The 20,136-nt window shown below is 37.7% G+C and overlaps 1 protein-coding gene across 11 annotated transcripts in view; it reads right to left on the bottom strand.

Annotated features, from left to right (window-relative positions):
* The window catches only part of MAGI2 (membrane associated guanylate kinase, WW and PDZ domain containing 2), a 720,301-nt gene that overhangs the window by 118,269 nt on the left and 581,896 nt on the right, over window positions 1–20,136 (bottom strand). For 10 of the 11 annotated variants that reach the window (XM_017745908.1, XM_008642498.2, XM_017745910.1 and 7 more), the window contains one exon: window positions 2,681–3,316. The exons of the other annotated variant lie outside the window; for it this stretch is intronic. In XM_017745908.1, coding sequence (XP_017601397.1) covers window positions 2,681–3,316 — 636 coding nt within the window. The remainder of the gene's footprint in view (window positions 1–2,680; window positions 3,317–20,136) is intronic. 11 annotated transcript variants of the gene reach the window in all.

Below are 20,136 nucleotides of genomic sequence, written 5' to 3'. Positions count from 1 at the left end.
ATGAGTAATGAGAAATTATGCCTTGCTTTACTGGTGTCATTGACTAAATATTTTAGAGTCAAAGTAGGTTTCTCTAAATATTTGGTTGTGTATTCAGATTATCTTACATGACCAAATCTTATCACCTGTTTATTATTTATAACATGTTGGATCAACACATGCACCTGAATCAGTCATCCTCTACTCCCTTTATAATGAGTCAAGCAGCAAATATAGTTCTAAGGTATACCTAGATATACCTGACTTACTTGAAACATATACAGTGGAATTACATGAATTACATCATAGAAAAATGTATTTCTGCCCAGGGACTATAAAAGGAGACATGAAGACTAACATAGACATAATAACCTGCATTATAGGTGTACATTTGGTAACATAGATTCCCTTTTCCTAAGAATATATGAATAAAAAAGAAATGAGATCCTGGTTGTCATCTTAAAACAGTTCTCACATTTGTGTTAAGCTGTGATTTAGCCATCTCTTAGGTAGAGTAGGTCTGATTCATACACTATTTTTTCAGTTCTTTTGAATCACTCAAACCAGAGAGCCTTTTTTAAAAAAAAAAAATTCATAGTTTTGCAGCCTTGAGTTAAGGTATCATTATTTCTGATGCACAAAAATTTATGATAGTCAACTTGCATTTCTTCTGTACCATCCCATTAAGTTTAATGACACTGTAGTACTTCTAAACATTTGCTTTAGTCTTGGTCATTGCTCTACCATGAACAAAACATGCTCTCTCTTCCTTGCATTCTCTAAAGCAACCAACCAACTCCTGCCCCAGCAACAGAGGGTTAAATGTTACTGCATTTGGACCTAGTATGTTGTGTCAGCTGAGCCAGGGGAACGACCTGTACCTCAGTGTTTGGCCTCAGACAAGAGCAGAGGGTGTAAATTTACACTGCTTTTATTGAGCATTGAGCTCAGTGTAGTATCTCCTACCTGCCACAGTGATGTGTAGAAAATAACCACAGCTCAGTCAATGTACCAGAACTTGTTAAACTATCATGTTGATCAATGTTAAACTATCATGTTTTGATCATGAATCAATGCTCTAAGAAGAAATTCTCTTCAGAGAGAGCAATTATCCTCAAGGGCTTGTGTATGTTGCTGCTTCAGGTTTTTTTTGCTACTGTCCTGCAGTGATTGCTGAAATACCTGTTTCGATGTCTATTATTACTCAGGCTTGTTCAGCATACTGGATTTCACACTCCACTTCTCTCTGAAGACTGGTGTTGTAAATTGTTTTCCTCTAGAGAGTGATTACCTTGCCTTTTTCAAAATAAAATTCCACCTTTTGGGGTTACACTAACCCTTCTAATCCTCTTTATGCTCTTTTTTTGGCTATGAAATTTTCCCTAATTTGTCAACTTCTTAATAAAAAAGAATGTTGCTTACTCCACTGTTCAAGATTCTTAATGGACACTAAGGAGAACCAGATTTAATACCAATGAATATAGCTTCTCTGCAACCATTAACTTTCTCCAAGTCCGTATACTATAGTAATACCAGTTTAATTATCATCCTAATTTGGTTTCATTCCAAAGAAATGTCAGATTCTGTCTCTTGTAAAGCATTCTTTTATATATATATATACATGAAAAATACTTTATTGATTATGTGACTATAGATCACCCAGAATCACCTTATGTTTGTTACTTCTGCAATTTGAGATAATGTTACCATATTCCTTATTCTAAGGATTTTTAGGTATTGTAAGGATAAACATTTGGCATATGAAAACACTAAAGCTTCACTTCTCAATTTCTACTCTTCAGAAGGAAAGTAGTTAGTATTTTTGAATCTTTTTGCATAGAATCCTGTCTTTTTTTTCTTTTGATGCACAGAGTAACGTACATTAAGTGACATATGAATGCCTTTAGAGAAACAAAGAGCTTTAATTTTAAAAATCCAATCATTATTTACTTCAGGTAATAATAAATTATGATGGCTGCCCACCTCAAACCACCAAAGAAATTTTTTTTGGCTAAAGTAATAAAAGATATGAAATAACTTATCGCTGTCAAGTTTTTAACACTTTTTCTGTTCTTATTGCTTCTTTACAGATAAGTCTTGACTCTCCCCTTCCAATGGTGAACATTCCAACTTACTGTGTTGGGCTGGTGAGGAAAACCAAGTTGCTAGAAGCTATCTTTTTTAAAATCAGAGAAATATATACCATGGATCTCTGTTATCAGGAAAGAAAATAACCCCAACAACTGTTTTCACAATGAATGAAAAGGAGGAAAAATGGCTTAGGAAAACCAGTAACTTGTAAAGGGCAAATAGATTGCTCTGATTTTGATCTACATTAATGAGTCAATATATACAATTATATCTAAAACTTGCAGCACTGCTTTGGGACTACATGAGTTTGCTGCAGACACCACACAAACTATTATGGGTTGAAAGGTCTGGAACTGCCCTAGTTTTACTCTTTATACAGAGATGGGACCGTTGACACTCAAAACACATAAAGGAATGTACAACAAACTGTAAGATTTTGCCTAGGATACTCAATTGCAGACACGCTTTTCCAGAACCAATGGTGTTACCTCCCACAACATGGAAATTAATTTCCAATCTAGCAAACAAGGATCTAGTGAGTATATGTATGTCTTATGGTTTAGAACCTTTTACACACATTTTTGTAATTGTACAGACTTTCCAAACTTACCTCCTCTATGGATAATCAAAGAAGTTTCACTTCCAACAGGACATTCTTTAAGTATATCCACTACTTCTGCATGGCTCAGGTTCTGTACATTCTGCTGGTTGATCTCAACAATGAGGTCACCTTCACACAAACCAGGACATCCCTGAATGTCTAGAATTTGCTTCACCCTCTGTCCTGTAGGACTGTCTGCTATAGTGAAGCCAAAGCCCTGGGCCCCTTTCACAATGGTTAAGGTCATGAGTTCAGCTTGGGTGGCCCCAGAAGAAGCCATTGATACATTATCATCATGGGCAGGTGGTGGGAATGTGCTATCAAGCTGACTATCTGCTGGAATGGAGTGCAAGGAGTGTGGTGGTCGATCTGTTACGTCTGGAACAGACTGAGAAGTCCTAGAAATGTATTCCAAATAAGTTTCATAGTTATGTCTTCCATTTACCACTACCGGAGGCCTCTCCATTACTGCAAGGGGTGGCACCATGCTGTTGGCAGGATCTTCAGGATCAAAGGGCAAAGGGTATCCACGACATAGCACCAAGTTGACACTCTGACCAATAGGAACAGACTGGAAGAGTTTGACTACATCTGCGTGAGTATGTCCAAGGACACAAACTTCATTAATATAGACAATCACATCACCTAGAACGAGAAGAACAAACAGTGACAACATGAGACAACTTCAATTGCTGTATATGCAGTGCATTTTTTTTCAAATGAGATAGAAGTCTACTAAAAAAAATACGATAAATTCAATCAACATACTGACTCAAATAGGAGAGACAAAAAAGTAAAGTTTGTCTGGGAGCAAATGTAATACAAAGACACAATGACAATACCAGTTATTTTCTGTGTAAGCTCACAGATGGAAAATTTAGATGTATCCAGACATTCACCTTCTCTTAATATTTCCTCCCTATTTTTCCAACTCCTTTCAGTGTAGTCTCCATAGATTACTTTTTTTATAAGGTACAATGAAAGATTATTTGGAGAGTGTGTGGTCAAGATATACCATTGTTTGGTGAAGAGTAAAAGAAAAAAAAGTAAGTACTCCAGGACTTAAGAATCAATGAATAGCAATGCAAGACTGTGTATGCATGTGCATAAGGAAACACTTTTTGCATTGATCATGATATTGACACATTTCTGTTAAGTGTGATTACTTGCCATCAACCAGTCAGAACTACTACTGTCATTTCCTATCTATCTGGCATAACGTAGAGATGTTTCATGGCATCTTGTTGTAGCCAAAAGGCTCAGGACAATGACACAACAAATTTTTTTTAGGTAGGTTCAATAGTTTTTTATTAGAAAAATCTAAGCAAAAATACAAAAATCAGTTTAATATTTTCACCTAACCAGCTGGTCAAATAAAACCAAAGATACTACCTTTACCTCCAAATCTTGTCTCGTGTAGCAGAGCTACCAGTCTGAGCATATGGAAGCAGAATACTTTAAGTCAACAGGCTATTTATGGGTCTCCATATTGCCCATGCACCAACCATCTACTGTTACTGAAAGGCTCAGAAATAACTTCAAGATTCTTCTTGGTGTTAAAATAGATCTATATATTTATAGCCATAAATAATTTTTTTAGGTACTCTTAGGTGCATATTAAAATAAATATGAGTGATCAGTACAAACAATATTCAGAATAGTTTAATGGCCCATAATCAGTTTTCACTTTCATAAAACAGTTTGCATATTTATAGAAAAAAAAAGGATATTTGGTTAGAGAACTCTAGAAGTTAAAGTATTTTTCTAAGTGAAGATTTTTTTATTATCCTACCATTAATCACCAGGATACTGTGAGATGTCTACAAGGTACACAGTTCAAAAATTGACACATAACAACACAAAGCTTTTTAAAGGTATTTGAAAACTCAGCAATAAAATGTGAATGATTTAGGGAGAATGAGGTGGTTTGGGTGGAATTGCTTTAAGCGTATTTATGAAATTATGTCTTTCAAGTACTTCAATCAAAATATCTAATCAAGCAAACTGAGGATAAGAGCGTCATCAAGATGCCAATGCAAGGGCTGTTTCTAAGTGACAGCAAAAGGCAAAGGCTGTTTCTATGTGAAAATGAAATGGTCAATTCCCACATGATCAGTCTGTGTAACAGCCTGACAGTAATTAATTGCATATGCACAAACTGTGATTCAGAGGAAGATTTCTCCAGAGGGTGCCTAGGGAAAAAATGCTAAGAAAGTTGGTTTAAATGATTGTATACACACATAAACCTTAGGAGCTGCAAATGCTTTCTTAAATGTGCAGCATAAATAGATTTCAAAACAAGCACAAACAGTAATGTCACTTCATAGGCAGTGCTGAAAGAACTCCAATGCTTTTGTCTCAAGCAGCTGAAAATAAAGCAGTTTTCAAAAGTCAAGATTTAAAAGAAAAAATGCACCGTACAAATTACTGTGGCAATGGCTGCAATTCATCTTGATTTGCTCATGCCCTAGTATAGAAAGATCTTACCTGCATTCTCATCCCTGGCTCCCACGTTAGCAGTGAGGCTGACATTGCTCACAACAGGACTGCTTCTGTTGAACTGAGAGCTCTCCAGTGCATGTTCCTGTTCCAGTAGCTATGCCTTAATAGTAACCTTGCGACTTTTTAATCCATGCAGTCTTTATTTTCCTGAGTGCTGGCAATGCAGCTATGTGGTGGGAGGAGACCAATCTGTTTGTTCATCCTCTCTTACAATACATTAGCAGGGTGCAAAAGGAAAAATGCGATTTTTTGCGTTGGGCAAGTAAATTGTTGTCTGTTTTCAGCCCTTCACTTTAAGTATTTGGACAGGATTAGGTATGATATAAAACTTAAATCAATATGATTCCTACATATCAGAAAATTACATAAACTAGTTGACATTATATGGGTCTGTAGTGAAAAGCTTTTGCAAAAGGAGTGCAGTCAGGAAACATACAGGCCAAGTAGTCCCTTTCCCCAATCACTAAACAGGCAAAACTGAGCACCAGAAGATCTGGGGTAAGAACTTCTTCAAATAACAACCATGCATTATCCCTCACAGGACAGCAGAAAACCCTCCAGGATTTCCTGAATCAATATTTTTAAAGCTCTTTGTTGTTTCTGAGGTATAACATGAATAGCACGCCTGGGCACACACTGAAGCTGTAAGTCACAGTGGGACTGTCTGGGACCCACCTGCTGTACTGTCACACGGAGAATGAACAGCCACAAATGAAGTGTGATGAGCACAAGGACATGAGTTACTAAGTTCAGCTCAAAGAAAGGAGCTACAATGGTGTTGCACTGGGGAGAAAGTGTTTCAGATCATGAGAGAGGACAGAGGAAAAAAGGGGTTAATTTCAGAAATCCTTTGAATTAATCTCTCGGCTGTACTTTCTCCAAACCTAACTCATTTTTCCAGGCTGAGAGTTCCTCATTGCTGACACAGAGAGAAGTACCCAGTATTTGGTAGGAAGAGAGAGATAAGTTAAGAGCATTACAGAGCCAGTGCAATGCTAACGCAAAGTTCAAAACCTCTCTTCTTTAGGAGAACTCCCTTAAAGGTCCCTGTAGCATCTTTTCTGCCTGTTCTCTTCTGCTACTTCTAATAATAATGGGTGCATATGGACAAGCATGATAGCAATCCACTTTATAATTCCTGTCTGATTTTCTGAGCAAGCCATAGTCTGCCTCCAGAAATCACAGTTTCACAGTGAGTGGGTATCTCTGGAGTTATGCAGAACATTTATATTAAGCATCAAACTTTGCCTGACTTTTAGAATTAAATTTACTAAAATGACTGGAGCTTGCTCACAGTATGACTGAGGTTGGCAGGGATCTCTAGAGGTCATATTGTCCAAACCCTGCTCAATCAGTAGCCCTTAGAACCAGTTGCCCAGGATCATGTCCAGGTGGCTTTTGAAAACCTCCAAGGAGGTAGACTCCACATCTTCTCTGGGCAACCTGTGCCAGTGCTCAGTCACCCTGCCAGTAGGAAAGTGTTTTCTGATGTTCAAAGGAAACTTCCTTTGTTTGAGTGTTTGCCCATTGCCTCTTTTCTTGCCACTGGAAAGAGCTTGGCTCCATCTTCTTTGCACAGGTATTTACGTAGATTGGTAAAATCCCCCTGAGCCTTCTCTTCTCTAGGGTGAACATCCTCTCTACCAGAGAATAGCTCTCCAATTTCATCTTCCTCACTAGCCTGTACAAACTGTACACGTGCCATACCAACCTTATCTTACTCAAGACTGTTCAGGGATGAGGGAGCCCAGAAGGGCTGATCTATGGAGAAGGCATCTGAATCAGACTCTCTAGATGAACTGGCAGGTTTGATAGACACCCAGTAGACAACAGATACCCTGGCCTACATCTCAAACATTTACACTGTCACAAAAACAGATTCTTCAATGTCTAAATTCAGCATTGAGTTGAAGAATGTTAAAGAATACTGACAGCAAGCAAATTTGTCAAACTGTCTTATAGTTACCTCTGCTTTAGTTAAGGCTCCTGCATTTAACTGACAAATTTAGGAACATGGGTCTGGAGGGGACTTCCTGGATAGCTGAACCTAGTTCCCTGTTATCAGATACAATACAATATGTTACACTTGATGGAATTTGATGTCTTCTTCACAGAAACAACCATGAAGCCCCATAATATTTCATTTATTTAACTAGCTTGTTTTGCTTATTAGTCTGCTGACCATTACTTATTTTGTCATGTAATGTTAATTGACTCAGTGCCTGAATGTTTGATTAGAGGTTACATTTTGTTATCTACATATTTCAAAGCAAAACCCAGATCTATACTGTCATTATCTTTAGTTGGATTAGTAACTGGTGAAGAAATTTGTGAGCTTCAACATCTTTTAATGACAGATTCTGTTTTACATTCCTCTCTACAATAATGTTGCAGAATGAAATCTGACACCCAGGGGATTTTCCACAAGCATTAATTCTGAAAAAAAACCCCAACTTTTTCATGCTTGAAGTGCTTGATCCAAACAGAATCTGTTTTATTGACATAACTAGTTTCACCACAAATTATCCTATCGTTTCAGGCAATGTTACCAGCTCTACTTACTTCCCTTTTGAATAACCTGTACTACTCAGTTGACTCCAGTTATTGTTTCTGCTAGGTTTTTATTACCCCTAGATTCTCTGTGCAAACATCTTGCACTAGTAGGTAAAGTTTGTCCATTTTCTTACCTATGTTCCCACTATTTGTATACAACCATTTTGCTTATTTCTACTTATTGTTTCTTGTGCACTTAGGTTTCTAGCTGTACTTCAGAGAACTGAATTACCTACTAGACTTCCATTCTTATGATCAATTAGGATTCGCTAAACTTTGAAGTCTGAATGCAGAGAAAAAAGTGCAGATTAGATCTTCGTTCGAAATTTAGTAGAAATGTCTCCATTCTTTCTGACAGGTTTTTGATCATGCTCTTAGTGCTAGGTTTATGTGCTTAAAATATGACAGAACTCTGTGATTTGGGGTGGAGAACAGCTCTGCTACTACCCCCCTGCAGCCAGCACAAGCCAATAGCAATGGAGCTAAAACTCAGCTGGCAAGTCAGCACAGGACACACCAGCTCTGCAGGACTTGGGCTGCATAATTTTTTGCTGCATTTATAGCCCACATAAACTCTGCTAACTTCTCCATCATTGCTTATTCCCACTTGCATTTCTCACCCATATAATCTAAACCCTGCATATGCATACTTTGCATCAGTTTCAGAACTAGCAATACATGATTACTTCATCGTTGAAGCTTTCCCTTCACCTGCCCACCCACACTCTCTACTGTCATTACCAGATATTTCTGTCACTTCTCAGCAGTGACCTTGTCTTCTCTTTCTGCAGAGTGCTGCAAGATTGCTGGCACTGGAGCCTGTTAATAATGAATTCAGAGCACGTTTCCAGTACCGAGATATGAAACATGGGGGTAATTTTAATAACAACGGCATGTGATTGATGGTCATGAAAGAAGCAAAGATTTGTTAGAAATGAACCATTTTTACGTTCACACATACAATTACAAGTAGCAGTACAGACATCTAGTGTGTGAGGGATCCTTTAGTTAAACACTAGCAGACAAACTACATCCTGCAACTTTGAATTCAACTTCCTTCCACTTGCCATAGGTGTTAATCCAGTGTGTGAATAAATAACTTCCATTACAAATGGCTACAAGCAATGTTTTGGACGTAAGAGGTTTCAGAAAGTTCTGCATAAACAGAAATTCTCTGATTTCTTGTACTCTGACTTGCCACAGTACCTTGTAAAATCTATTTGGCTCTAGCTGCTAAGATCTGATGGCCTGACTTTTACAAACCAAAGAGAAAGCCTAGGGTCCTGTAGTTCATGGTAGCCTGATTTGTCTTAAAAAAAAAGGGGGGGAGGGGGCCCTTAATTTTGTTAATACAAAACTACCCTTATTTTTAAATAAAAATTTTGGAATTATAACAACTTCTTAAAGGGGATTGCAGTGTAAGGTAACTATTGCATATTAGTACTGAAATACTTAAAATACCTGCCAAGAAAATCCTTACTTGTTTCTTCTAAAGAGGAACATTAGATTAACTGCTACAATGTATCAAGAAGGTAACCTGGGGAGAAGTACATGCATACAATAACTACAGCTACTGATTGAAAGAACTAAATTTAAAACTGACCACTTTATTATCAGCTTTAAACCAAATTTCTCATAGATGGTACTGCAGCAGCCACAGTGAAATCAAAAGAACTGCTGGGACACGTAGTGGTCAGCTGCCTCTGCACTCAGAAATAGTTTCAGGACCACTTTCTGGTATGCAAGAACACTGAATAGTCCATTAAAATATCACTGCTCATACTGGCATGGAAGAACCATTTCCCAGTCTTCACCACATACAGAAAGTTTTACCCATGTGTGACAAACTCAGCAAAGCTGACAGGTAACCATTTACCACAGATCCTGCTTTCACTCAGCGAACTCTGGGAACTGAGGTTCAGGGGGAAAAAATCAGGGTAATAAAAATTATTAATTATTTGATCATTAATTATTTTTATTTTTATTATTTATTTAAATCAGACAAAAGGTCAAGCCAACATGTATTCCTAGGCATTCAGGCCTCAAACTGGCATAAGACAGCCCTAGATTTTCCTCTTACTGAAACCTGAGAAAGAGATATAAATCATCTGTTTGTCACATTTGAGTCAGTAATGTACAAAACAGCATTGTAGGAGTGATTAACTCAGGCTAAAATCTGTTCCCATCATCGGAAGGACTGTGCACACTGGCTCTGAACTTTGCTTCAGGGGCCAACACAAAGATGTGACATGGACACTTGTCTGCAACTTTAGCCAAGACTCAGATCTGTTGAGTAAGCAGGTGCCATTTTTATACAATCAATTTTTTAGAACTCATTTTAATTCTACTGTGACCCAATGCATATGCCTAATTAAAAAGCTGTCTATTCAAAATTTTTGTGCTTAACCAGCATATATCATGTAATTACACTCAGGCAGATGTGGATTAGCAAAAGAAACTATTTCCATTTTATTTGTATTTTGCATATAGTGGTAAAAGCTATTTAAATAGAAGCATTTATTTGGGAGAGAAATAAAATACATTCCAGAAAAATCTAAAGACCTTGATTATTTGCTGATCCAGTAAACATGAAACACTGTAGATTAAAAAATGTAAATAATGCAACAGCGAAAGCATACTTAGTTATGCTGGTCATAAACTAGTAAAGAGTAGGCAAATTTTCTTCCTAGAAACAGTTTTTCACTTCAAGCATCTGAAAGCATAGCATAGATGTTTAAACTGCTACTTTACAAAAAAAGTAATTACTTAAAAGATGGTAAGTATATTGGAGGCAAGACCACAAAAAAAGAAAAAGGTCCAATTTTCAAGGCAGCCTTTTATTTACAAATTATGTAAGCTTGTTCTGTCTAAGCTTTGCTTGCGGGAACTACTTGTGCATCCTGAAATGCCTGGTGTGAATGAACTGCGTGACAGAACGTCAGTGGATCTGAAGAGCGAGATAAAAAATGTATGCCACGTTTGCATAGCTATTTGGGATCACTTTGAAAGGTGTCACTGTGTGCAGAGGCTCATGCAGAAATGAAACCCTTCTTTTTCTTTAGAAAAAGGAGGTCAAAATTTACAACACATTTGCTTTTGTACGCACATTTTATTTCTGTAGGCAGCACATCACATTTATCTAGGTAATGGCTCCCAGGAGGAGGAAAGTAGCCCAGCCAGCCTCCTGGCAGCCTAAAGGCATAAGGGTATGGAAAAGCATGATGTAAATACCAAGCAGGCCTTGTGGCCAACTGGGAATTCTGGCAATGTGTCACCTGTCCCTGGTGGAAGACATTTTCAGCAGCACTGTCAACTGCACACCATTGCCACTGCTGATTCCTGACATAAACTGCCAGGAAGGAAAAAGGGAGACGGATGAGGAGAGGAATTAGATGGAGCATTTATAAAGATGCTGCAGTGCAGTGACAAATGCCTTCATATTTTGAAATATATATATATATATATATATATATATGTGTTACTGGGAATTTTTAGTAATAGGCAGTCATGTTGTGAACTGAAATGGTTAATAGAGCTATTTTATTTCTTTGAGTGATGCTAGCACCATGAGGACAAGAATAACTAGTCACATACTAAAATAGTGATTTGTGAAAGTAACAGCAGTTTGTTGGACACTTAAAAAACGAGCAAAGATAGATGAGTAGGATTAGTTTCCATTTAAAATCTATAGAGGTACAACTTGAAAATTAATTTCTATTTTAGAGATATTATGGTTTCCACGGAGATTCCTTAAAACTGAAGTGGGCATTACTGCCAGAAGAGGGTCATTTTTATAACTCTGTTATCTATTTGGTAAAACTAGGATTTTCATCATTGTTTGATCAATACTTTGTTTTTCCTGCTACACTCACACAGTGCCCATCCAGGCACCTAATTCACCAGCTGACTCTCTGAGACCAGTACAAATCCGATTTGACTATCAGTCAGGTTATTAATTTAAAGCTAAGACTTAAAGCTTTGATTTGTGGATGTTTTGTGTATTCGTTGTTCAGGTCCACATTCTGCTAACTGAGATCAATGTGAGCTGCCAGCAATCAGTGTGCTTATTTCAGATCCAAACCATGGATGTGGAGCCAAATGCCAGGCACCAAATCTGAAGGCGTTGTTCTGAAGTATTGATTAGCAAGGTCAGTCTACAATAACAGTAATATGCATCCAACATTCTTCCCAAAAGAAATATTTACTGTTGTCCCAGGTGCTACTTCTTATGCTATAAATTCACTACCAAACTTTATGCCGAAGAATCTGACTCTGATTAAACATCTTGTGTCCTTGATCCTGCCAGTTGTAATGAAATGTGTGCCCATTCACTGCTTCATCCTAGGTATTGGAGCTTCTCCTGTCATGCCAAACCAGAAATCCAGAATATCTGTATGTGCACTCCTAGTTGTACATATATATAGATCCTCAAATCTTGCTGTACCTTGAAAGTAGTCAACTGGGTTTACAAGGACAGCACCTTTCAGGAGACCCAGACATCAAAACATGTCTGGATCACTACAGAATAATGCTTTTGTGCAAAATTAAAGACAGGGAACATTTTATGCAGCAGAAATTAAATGTATCAAAACACTGAAGTAATTACTAGCTAAATAAATGAATTTTTTTTAATAGTCTACTACATATAAATACCTCAGTGCATTTGAAATGGAGCTATATTTGATTACCAATTAATTAACAAATGCTTATACAAATCTATGGCTAGTATATAAGTAATTTTCTACTCATAAGTTTTATAAAGGCCATTCAAATTTTAGTTTGTATGTGCTTATTTTATGCATTACCTCTATATCATCTTTTTTTTGATCATAAAATCAACAAGAAAATATTACCTTAACTTCAGAGAGTTTCTCACATAATTTCTATACCAAAAGATCCACTCAATAGTTTTTCAGGTATGTATAAATATATTACTTGCTTTAAAATTGCATAGTAAAGATAAATAGTGGCGTCCCTTCAGGTTCTCTAAGGCTTTACAGTACTTTTCCAGGTTAATAGAGGGTAATGTATTATCAAACTGACCTTCCTTCCAAGCAAATGTTGGTTGCCTTAATATCTCTAGAGCCTCTTTCACTGCCAAGCACTCGTTTTCAAGGACAATATATTTTTACTCTTTGCAAAACAATTTAACACCTTCACCACTGAATAACTACTCTTTCACTTTCAGCTGATCTTTGAATACTACACTGAGTATAAACTACAAAATTCAGCTTGCATAATATTTTTTTTTGGTAGGAAGAAGGAGGCAAAATCATTAACAAAAGTCCCACCAAGCTCCTTCTTTAAAACTGTTTTATAACACACAGAAAACTCCAGCCTTATAATAGTTAGGAAAAGGTCACTTTCTACCCTTTTAGCTCTCCGGCTAAGAATCACATTCTCCTTTTATGAGGATTATCCAATCTCCCACTAGCTGTTCTTCCTCCTTGCATGTCTTGTCCACCTTCTCTATTTTCTGTTGTGGTTTCTGAGAGAGAGGAGAATTTGTGGTGCTCTTGTATGGTTTATAGCACTGAGGAGTCACAATATTGTTGGGACTTCACTTCCACTGCAGTAAATATATGACCAATAACAATACCATTGCAGGGCAAATACTCCATCATTTTTGAGTGCAATGTAGGGGTTCAGTTGAATGTTTAGATCACAACACTTGCCACAAACTGTGCTGCAATATGGATACATCAATTGCCGTCCAGAAGTCAAATCTGAGATCTTATCTATAAAGGGGCATTAAGCCTGTTATGTATGAGAACACGCCATATCTTCCTCTTTAGAAAAGAATTAATTTTCTGGATGTCTAAATGTATCAATTTGTTAATTAGCTAATGAATAAAAGTAAATTAAAATGTGTTATTATGAATGACTGTGATGCCATATCAAACTATTTGTTCAGACCACGAAAAAAGCAGTCTCACACTATGCCTGCCATCTCCCAATGTTCCCTGTGAATCATTTCAAGGGTGGCCTGTAATTAAAAAGACCTTCCCAAAATTGTCATTGTATCTAATTTTTCCTCAAAAGGCTACCACTTAATGTCATTTGCTACCATGCAGTATTTTTATCCTGCTCCTGACAAAGTAGGTGGCACCATCCGTCCTGAGAGTCTATTGCTTTTATGTCCATCAAAAATTTGACAAAGTAGGTGGCACCATCCGTCCTGAGAGTATTGCTTTTATGTCCATCAAAAATCGAGATCAAGCTGTAGCCACCCATCCCATTGGAGATGCTAGCCGTAGTGGTAGAAGGTGATTCATGGAAAAGTTCTCTCAAGCATATTATATGCACAACTTCCTCTTCTTTGGAAAGCCTGTAAAAATGGAGGGAACTGGGACAGCCACTCCATAAACTTCCTTCTTAGAAATGCTGCATGAGAAGTGCACAAAGAAGGGCAAGAGTGCCATGTGTTAATGGATGCAGCATGCTGGAGACAGGGGATAACTAAGGGTGAGCAATGGATGAGAGTGTGTGCTGTGGGTTACAGGAATAGAAGGAGCAGGAGGAATGTGGGACAAGAATGCCAGCAGCAGAGTGATAGAGAAAGCAGAAGCTGTGCACCGGGTGCTCTGTTCTTCCCTGTCTTTAAAAATACCCTAACTGGCTGCCTGTCTAAAATCCCTGTCCTGCTTCAGGAAGGCACAAACAGACTGGAGGACACTAGTGAATCCTGCTTGAAAAGTTAATGTTTTTAAAATGGATGGCAATTCACATTAAAACTCCTTTTGTTATTTCTGCTTCTTATGGCATTTTAAGGATAAAATTATTAATTTTTCAGACTTGTATGCAAGCAATGCTCACATACAGGCATAACCAGAAAATGGTTTCCAGACAAAAAATACAGTCAGGTGTCAGATGCTTATATGTCAACTGCAAATTTTAGAAATACAGTGAAATTACACAGTTATTATTTTCAATGGGGATTATAATCAGAGAAACTCAGGTACCTAAGATCAAACTAAAAAAAACCCAAACAGCCCGGGGTATAAAAATGAAAGTACAGCTTCTTGTCTATTTTAGCTCTCTCTGCATTTATTACAAACTACAAGTTCAGAAAAGAAACCCAAAACTGTCTTTGTAAATCACTCAAACCAGAGATGGGGCTGCTGACACTAACAAGAGAGACATCACCATAAATAATGTTGTCCTAATAGTAAAGTGAAGCATTGCTGGGTGAATGAATGCAGTGTTTCTTTGACCTAGTGCATTTTGATTTCATGGATTTTATGATGATGTATCAGGGAGACTTAATACCTGTTCAATACAATAAACAATAAAGAACAATAAACCAATACCCAAAATAGAACAAGATTTTACAATAATTGATAAAAATGTACTAAATATTATAATTACAAAATATAATTTTTCCCTAATTTTATACCATTAATAGCTGATACATTATGTTTTCAATTAGTATTTAGAAGAAAGAATTGCATAATTTTGAAACTGACAGTCCTTTAGCCATTTTCACCAAGGAATCCAAAAATTGTTTGGCCTTGACAAATTTTACATACATAAAGATGAACCAATCAATCAATGCATTAAATGTCTAGTGAGCCTGTAATACTGTAAACTGCTATTGAAACATTGTCAAGGCTTTCAGGGCTAATGAATAAGTGGAATTACAATTAAACACAGTGAAGAAAATATTCGGAAGAGTTCTATAATTTTATTTTTATTGAGAATGAAACTATCCAGTCTTTTCACAATCCTTCCAAAAAGATGTGGATTTGTATCTCTTATGCCAAAACTATTGTAACAGCACTGCTAGCATTCCCATGGCAAGGAGTATTCTGATTAACTGAGACAGTAGAAGGGGTTTATGAAAAAAAACCTAAAGTGATTCCATGTTGTTAATGTCCCTATAGCACAATTTCTAACACTACTTCTATGAATTATTCAAGATGCTAGGGATAACTAGTGTGAGTGCTTCTTCTCAGTGTGCTTATTTCTTATGTGACAGACACCATAAAAAGAGAGGACAGTAACTTTGATATTAACAGTGACCATATTTTCGTTCTCTGACTTCACTGTCCTCCCAGATTTATTGCAATGAGCTGCAAACTAAATGCTGAATACCACAACTCCACCTAGTAGAACTCATCTAAAAGGTACTTTTGGAAAACAGAAGTATGCATATTTTCACACTTATTCATATATCTTCAGCTAGCTTCAAAAACAGTACTGATTTAGAAGGAGAATAAGTGGTCCCTCCAGTCTAAAAAATGGAGAGCATGTTTTAGATTCTGAGGCAATCTGGAATTTACAGAACAGCAAGCATAGCTATTTCTCTGGTGCAGAGCTTCTGATAAGCAGAGGTGGCACATTTTCTTCCAGTTATGTTCACTTGGGCTTGAAGGCACAGGACAGCCTTCACCCTGACAGAGCAGAGCGCATCTGTCCCTGGGTCCAGTTTTAGGCTGCTGCTATCAGAAGGAGCCCCATAGCACCAGAGATCCCTCAAAGCCAGCCTAGTACAAGGGAATAGTGGAACAGATAATGTCAATTAAGTGACATGGAAATAGAGAAAAACCAAATACTATCAGCAATGGAAGGAGAAATAAAATGATGTGAAGAAATTGTGAGACAAATGCCTCTAATATCAGTGCCTACTGTCCCCCATGCTGGCCAAGGAAGCTGAAAGGCATTTCTGTATTTGCACAGTCCTTGCCTGTCCATAGATAATCTTACAAACAGCATGGTCCCCAAACCTACTAATGACTTTATCCTGTCATTCAAAAAAATATCATCATTAAAATTTGTAATATCAAAGATGAGGTTCAGGTCCAGTTGCAAGCCTTCTGCATGCCCATGCTTCTGTTTGCACATAACAGATGTGCTTCTGTTCCACTGGAAGGTTCTACTTTGGATTAGAACTATTTTCTCAACTCTCTCCTCCCCACCCTCTACATTTCTTCTGTAAAAGGAGTCTTGCCCTTCCCCCAACACGAAAAGTAGAATGAGTACTTGTCTGTATGGTTATTTTTGTAGTAGTTATTTTGTAGTTAACGGGAATCTGCAAAAGCGAGACTGTTTAAGATGAATGATAATATATTCTTCTTTTTCACTGGCACAAACAGAATCCATTTGGGAAGAATGCTCTTGAGGCATAACGATGATTTTGAATACCTAAGTAAAATCCAGATGTGCTTAGATACCAACAAGATGTGAAAGAGATTAAAAACTGTTGCCATTAAAAGAGAAATTAGTTACATGAGCATTCTGCAATTTCCTCAAATATCTTGCTATCCCACATTAAAAGACAGATGCACTGCCTAATTCAAACACAAAAATACGAGGTGTGCCTTCATCTAATGGAAGAATAATACTGTTGCATCAAATTGACTGAAATGCAAAGAAATGAAAGAAAAAGGAGTGAAAATTATCTGAGCGTAATGTGATTTTTCTCTTTTACAGATAAAACAGGATATAAAATAATATCTGTTTAGATAAATAATAGTAATAAAATAGTAAGGCTATGGTGCATGAGAAATTTAAATTACTCTGAAGGAGTAGGTTCTATATTCAGCCTGTCCCTAAACCCTGCTCTTGCAGTATACAAACAGAGGTCACAAAAAAGTTGTATCTCCTGCAATTTCTAATAGCTGGGAGAAGAACTTGCTGTCACTGCAAGAAAGAGTATAAATCTTGCTGCAGTCTGTTGAAGTGGATGCAATTATACTGTACAGGTATTATGCATGGCTCTGCTTGTCCACTGGACAGGGCTGCTTGCATTGCCATGGGAAGGCTGTCAGAAACTGACTAAACACACTGACTTTCTCCTTCCAGTCTTGACTCTGAGAGAGATTGTTTCAAGTACCTTTTACGATTTTTATTATATACTTCAAATTTGGGGTAATCTTTTGGAAAATGATAGATTAAAGGTTGTCTACACTGTCTTGATTGTGTTTGCATTGTGCAAACAGATTCTGATACAGTCTTTATTGAGATGACACTTTATATTTTATTCTTTGCTACAGGGTCTTTGTTCTAGTCCCTCCTTTTTACTGTACTTGGCCTGGCTGTTTCCCCCACAGCTGGGTTTTCAGTTATGTGAGATAGAGAGGGAGAGAGAGAGAAGGAGAGGGGGAGAGAGACAGAGCATGAGCCAGCCTGATGTGGCTTGCCATGGCCACTGCCACTTCTGCACAACCAACTGGAGACCCAAATCAGGGAAAGCCTGGGTTTCCTGTCAGCCTGTGGTAAACCATGTTCAACACAGAATTCATACTGGAGAAAAAATTAGCTCCCGATTCTGACACACACATGCAAAGTGAGACTACAATCTAAGTGTGGATATATTTTTATGTGGAAAAGATGAAATCCTATATCCCTGGGACCAGGCTGATCACACCTAGCTTGGGGTTAGGTAGAAGACTTTCTCAGTCTGTGGCAATTTTTCTGGAATAGTTAAATTAAAAAACCCTCTAAAAATTAGAAACATTGTGATTTTGTTTCTTCATAGAATGCTCTTAAGCTCATAATATTTTCAATTTGAATTTTTTTTAACATCCCTCCAACATTTTTGGAAAAATATTACTTCCAGTTGACTTGAAATGATAAGTATTATGACCTAGCAAAGATGAATTCATTATTCTTGTAGCAAACAAAATGATTAAAGTATCACAATCCTGCTTTCAGAACTGAATGGACTATTGAAACATAGTATTTACAACACTGCACAGTATGAAATAAAAATCCATCCGCTCAGCACCTTGGTTGGAGTAGAGTTTTTGACACAAACAATTTCTCAAGTACAATTCTTATTATCCCTATTTCTCCAAACAATTCAGAACTATTTTTCAACTGTGCTAGAAACACTAGAATCTCTTATATAATAGTCAATGGCATCTTTTGATGCAACCAAGTTTGGCCTAAAAAAATACACTCTTGTCTGATATGCAGAAAATAATTGGAACAGGACAGAATAAAAAGATTAAAAAAAAAAAATCTAGCAAAAAAAGGAAGCTTTTTTGAACTCTGAGTAATGATGCTGCCATTGTGACCTGCCTGGAAAATGACCAGAGATGATATGAGTGTTTTCGACTTCTCCTATCTGTGTTAGAACAACTCCGTCCCACTAAAATAATACAACCTTCTTAAGTGATATTAAAAGTATAAACACAAAATGTGTTTATACATAAAACGTGATCAATATTTTCATACCACGTGTAGCACTGCAGTGTTGCATAAATTTCCTGTGGAATTTGGCAATCTACCCTCAATTCCACTTGTTAAATAAACAAGGTTAAGTACACGTGTGGTTTCTAGTGCCAGTGACAAGGTCTGACAGGAGGCAGTGTCTTTGCTGTGGCTGGGTGTCTTCCTCTTAAATTGCCTGAGGAGAGCCTGCCTGAGCACACCAGGCTGCTGTGTGGCACACAGACTATTGTGGAGATTTCAGTGGAAGAAAGTCAACCAGAATCCACAAACAAGATGACTACCAAGAGTGCTGGCTGAGGCTCTGCCACATACCAGGAAAATAATCCTGGTAACATGATAGTGATAGGGGTATGATTAATGCTGCCCACCATATCTAGTGTGTCTTTCACTCACGAACAATGTTTCTCCACTTCCCCCTTACAAGAAAGCACTGACAGATTCTCATCATTACCTCAATTTCCTAATTTTCCAGTTTCCCACCTCTTTCTGATGCCTTTTTTGAATCACCCCAGTACAAAACAACCGATTTTTTTCTGTGCTCTTTCAGCCCTTCACAATGTTACAGGCTTAGCTCTGACAGCTTCTTCAGAACTGATGGGTTTTCAGGATTCAAAGGCATGATTTCAGGCCAACAATCATGAACTGATGATAGCCTTTGCTAATTGAGACGTTATTTTGCTTATGTAAAAGTGGAATAGAAGAGATCACAAAGAACAGCAGCATAATCTAAGATGCTGCATGACTGACTTTTAGCCTATGAATAAATTCTCAAGGAATAGCTATCAAGAAAGGGTGTCCAATATTATCTGACTTTTCCCCAGCAGTACTACAGGTGATGCTCAGTGTGGGGTATGCCCAGCCCCTGCCCTGGAGGGATCTCTGCTGAGATAAGAGATTTTGTAATCGCCCAGCAGGACTCCCTGGAAAGGCAACCACTTCTTTGGTCACGGTAAGAAAAGACAGACCCACAATCCTTTAGGAAACCCTATGCAGATCCTTCGTAACCCATTGGTCCTCACCCATCCCAGATCCTCTGTAACCCATTGGTCTTCACCCATCCCGTGTCCCTATAAAAGCAAGTCCTCTGGCCCCTGTGGCTCTCAGAGAGGGTTCTTGTCCCTGGCTTTCCCCTTCGCCGGAGGGGACCCACAATAAAGCTACCTTCGTGCGGAACCAGCCACACGAGCCTCTCGTCTCTCTCTCTGGTCTGGCTTTGCCCGGAGGGTGGCTCG

Source organism: Corvus brachyrhynchos, unplaced genomic scaffold (assembly GCF_000691975.1).
Source record: "Corvus brachyrhynchos isolate BGI_N302 unplaced genomic scaffold, ASM69197v1 scaffold239, whole genome shotgun sequence".
Lineage (NCBI taxonomy): Eukaryota > Metazoa > Chordata > Aves > Passeriformes > Corvidae > Corvus > Corvus brachyrhynchos.
The sequence above is the reverse complement of the archived record's forward strand: the minus strand, read 5'-3'. Positions and strand labels throughout refer to the sequence as shown.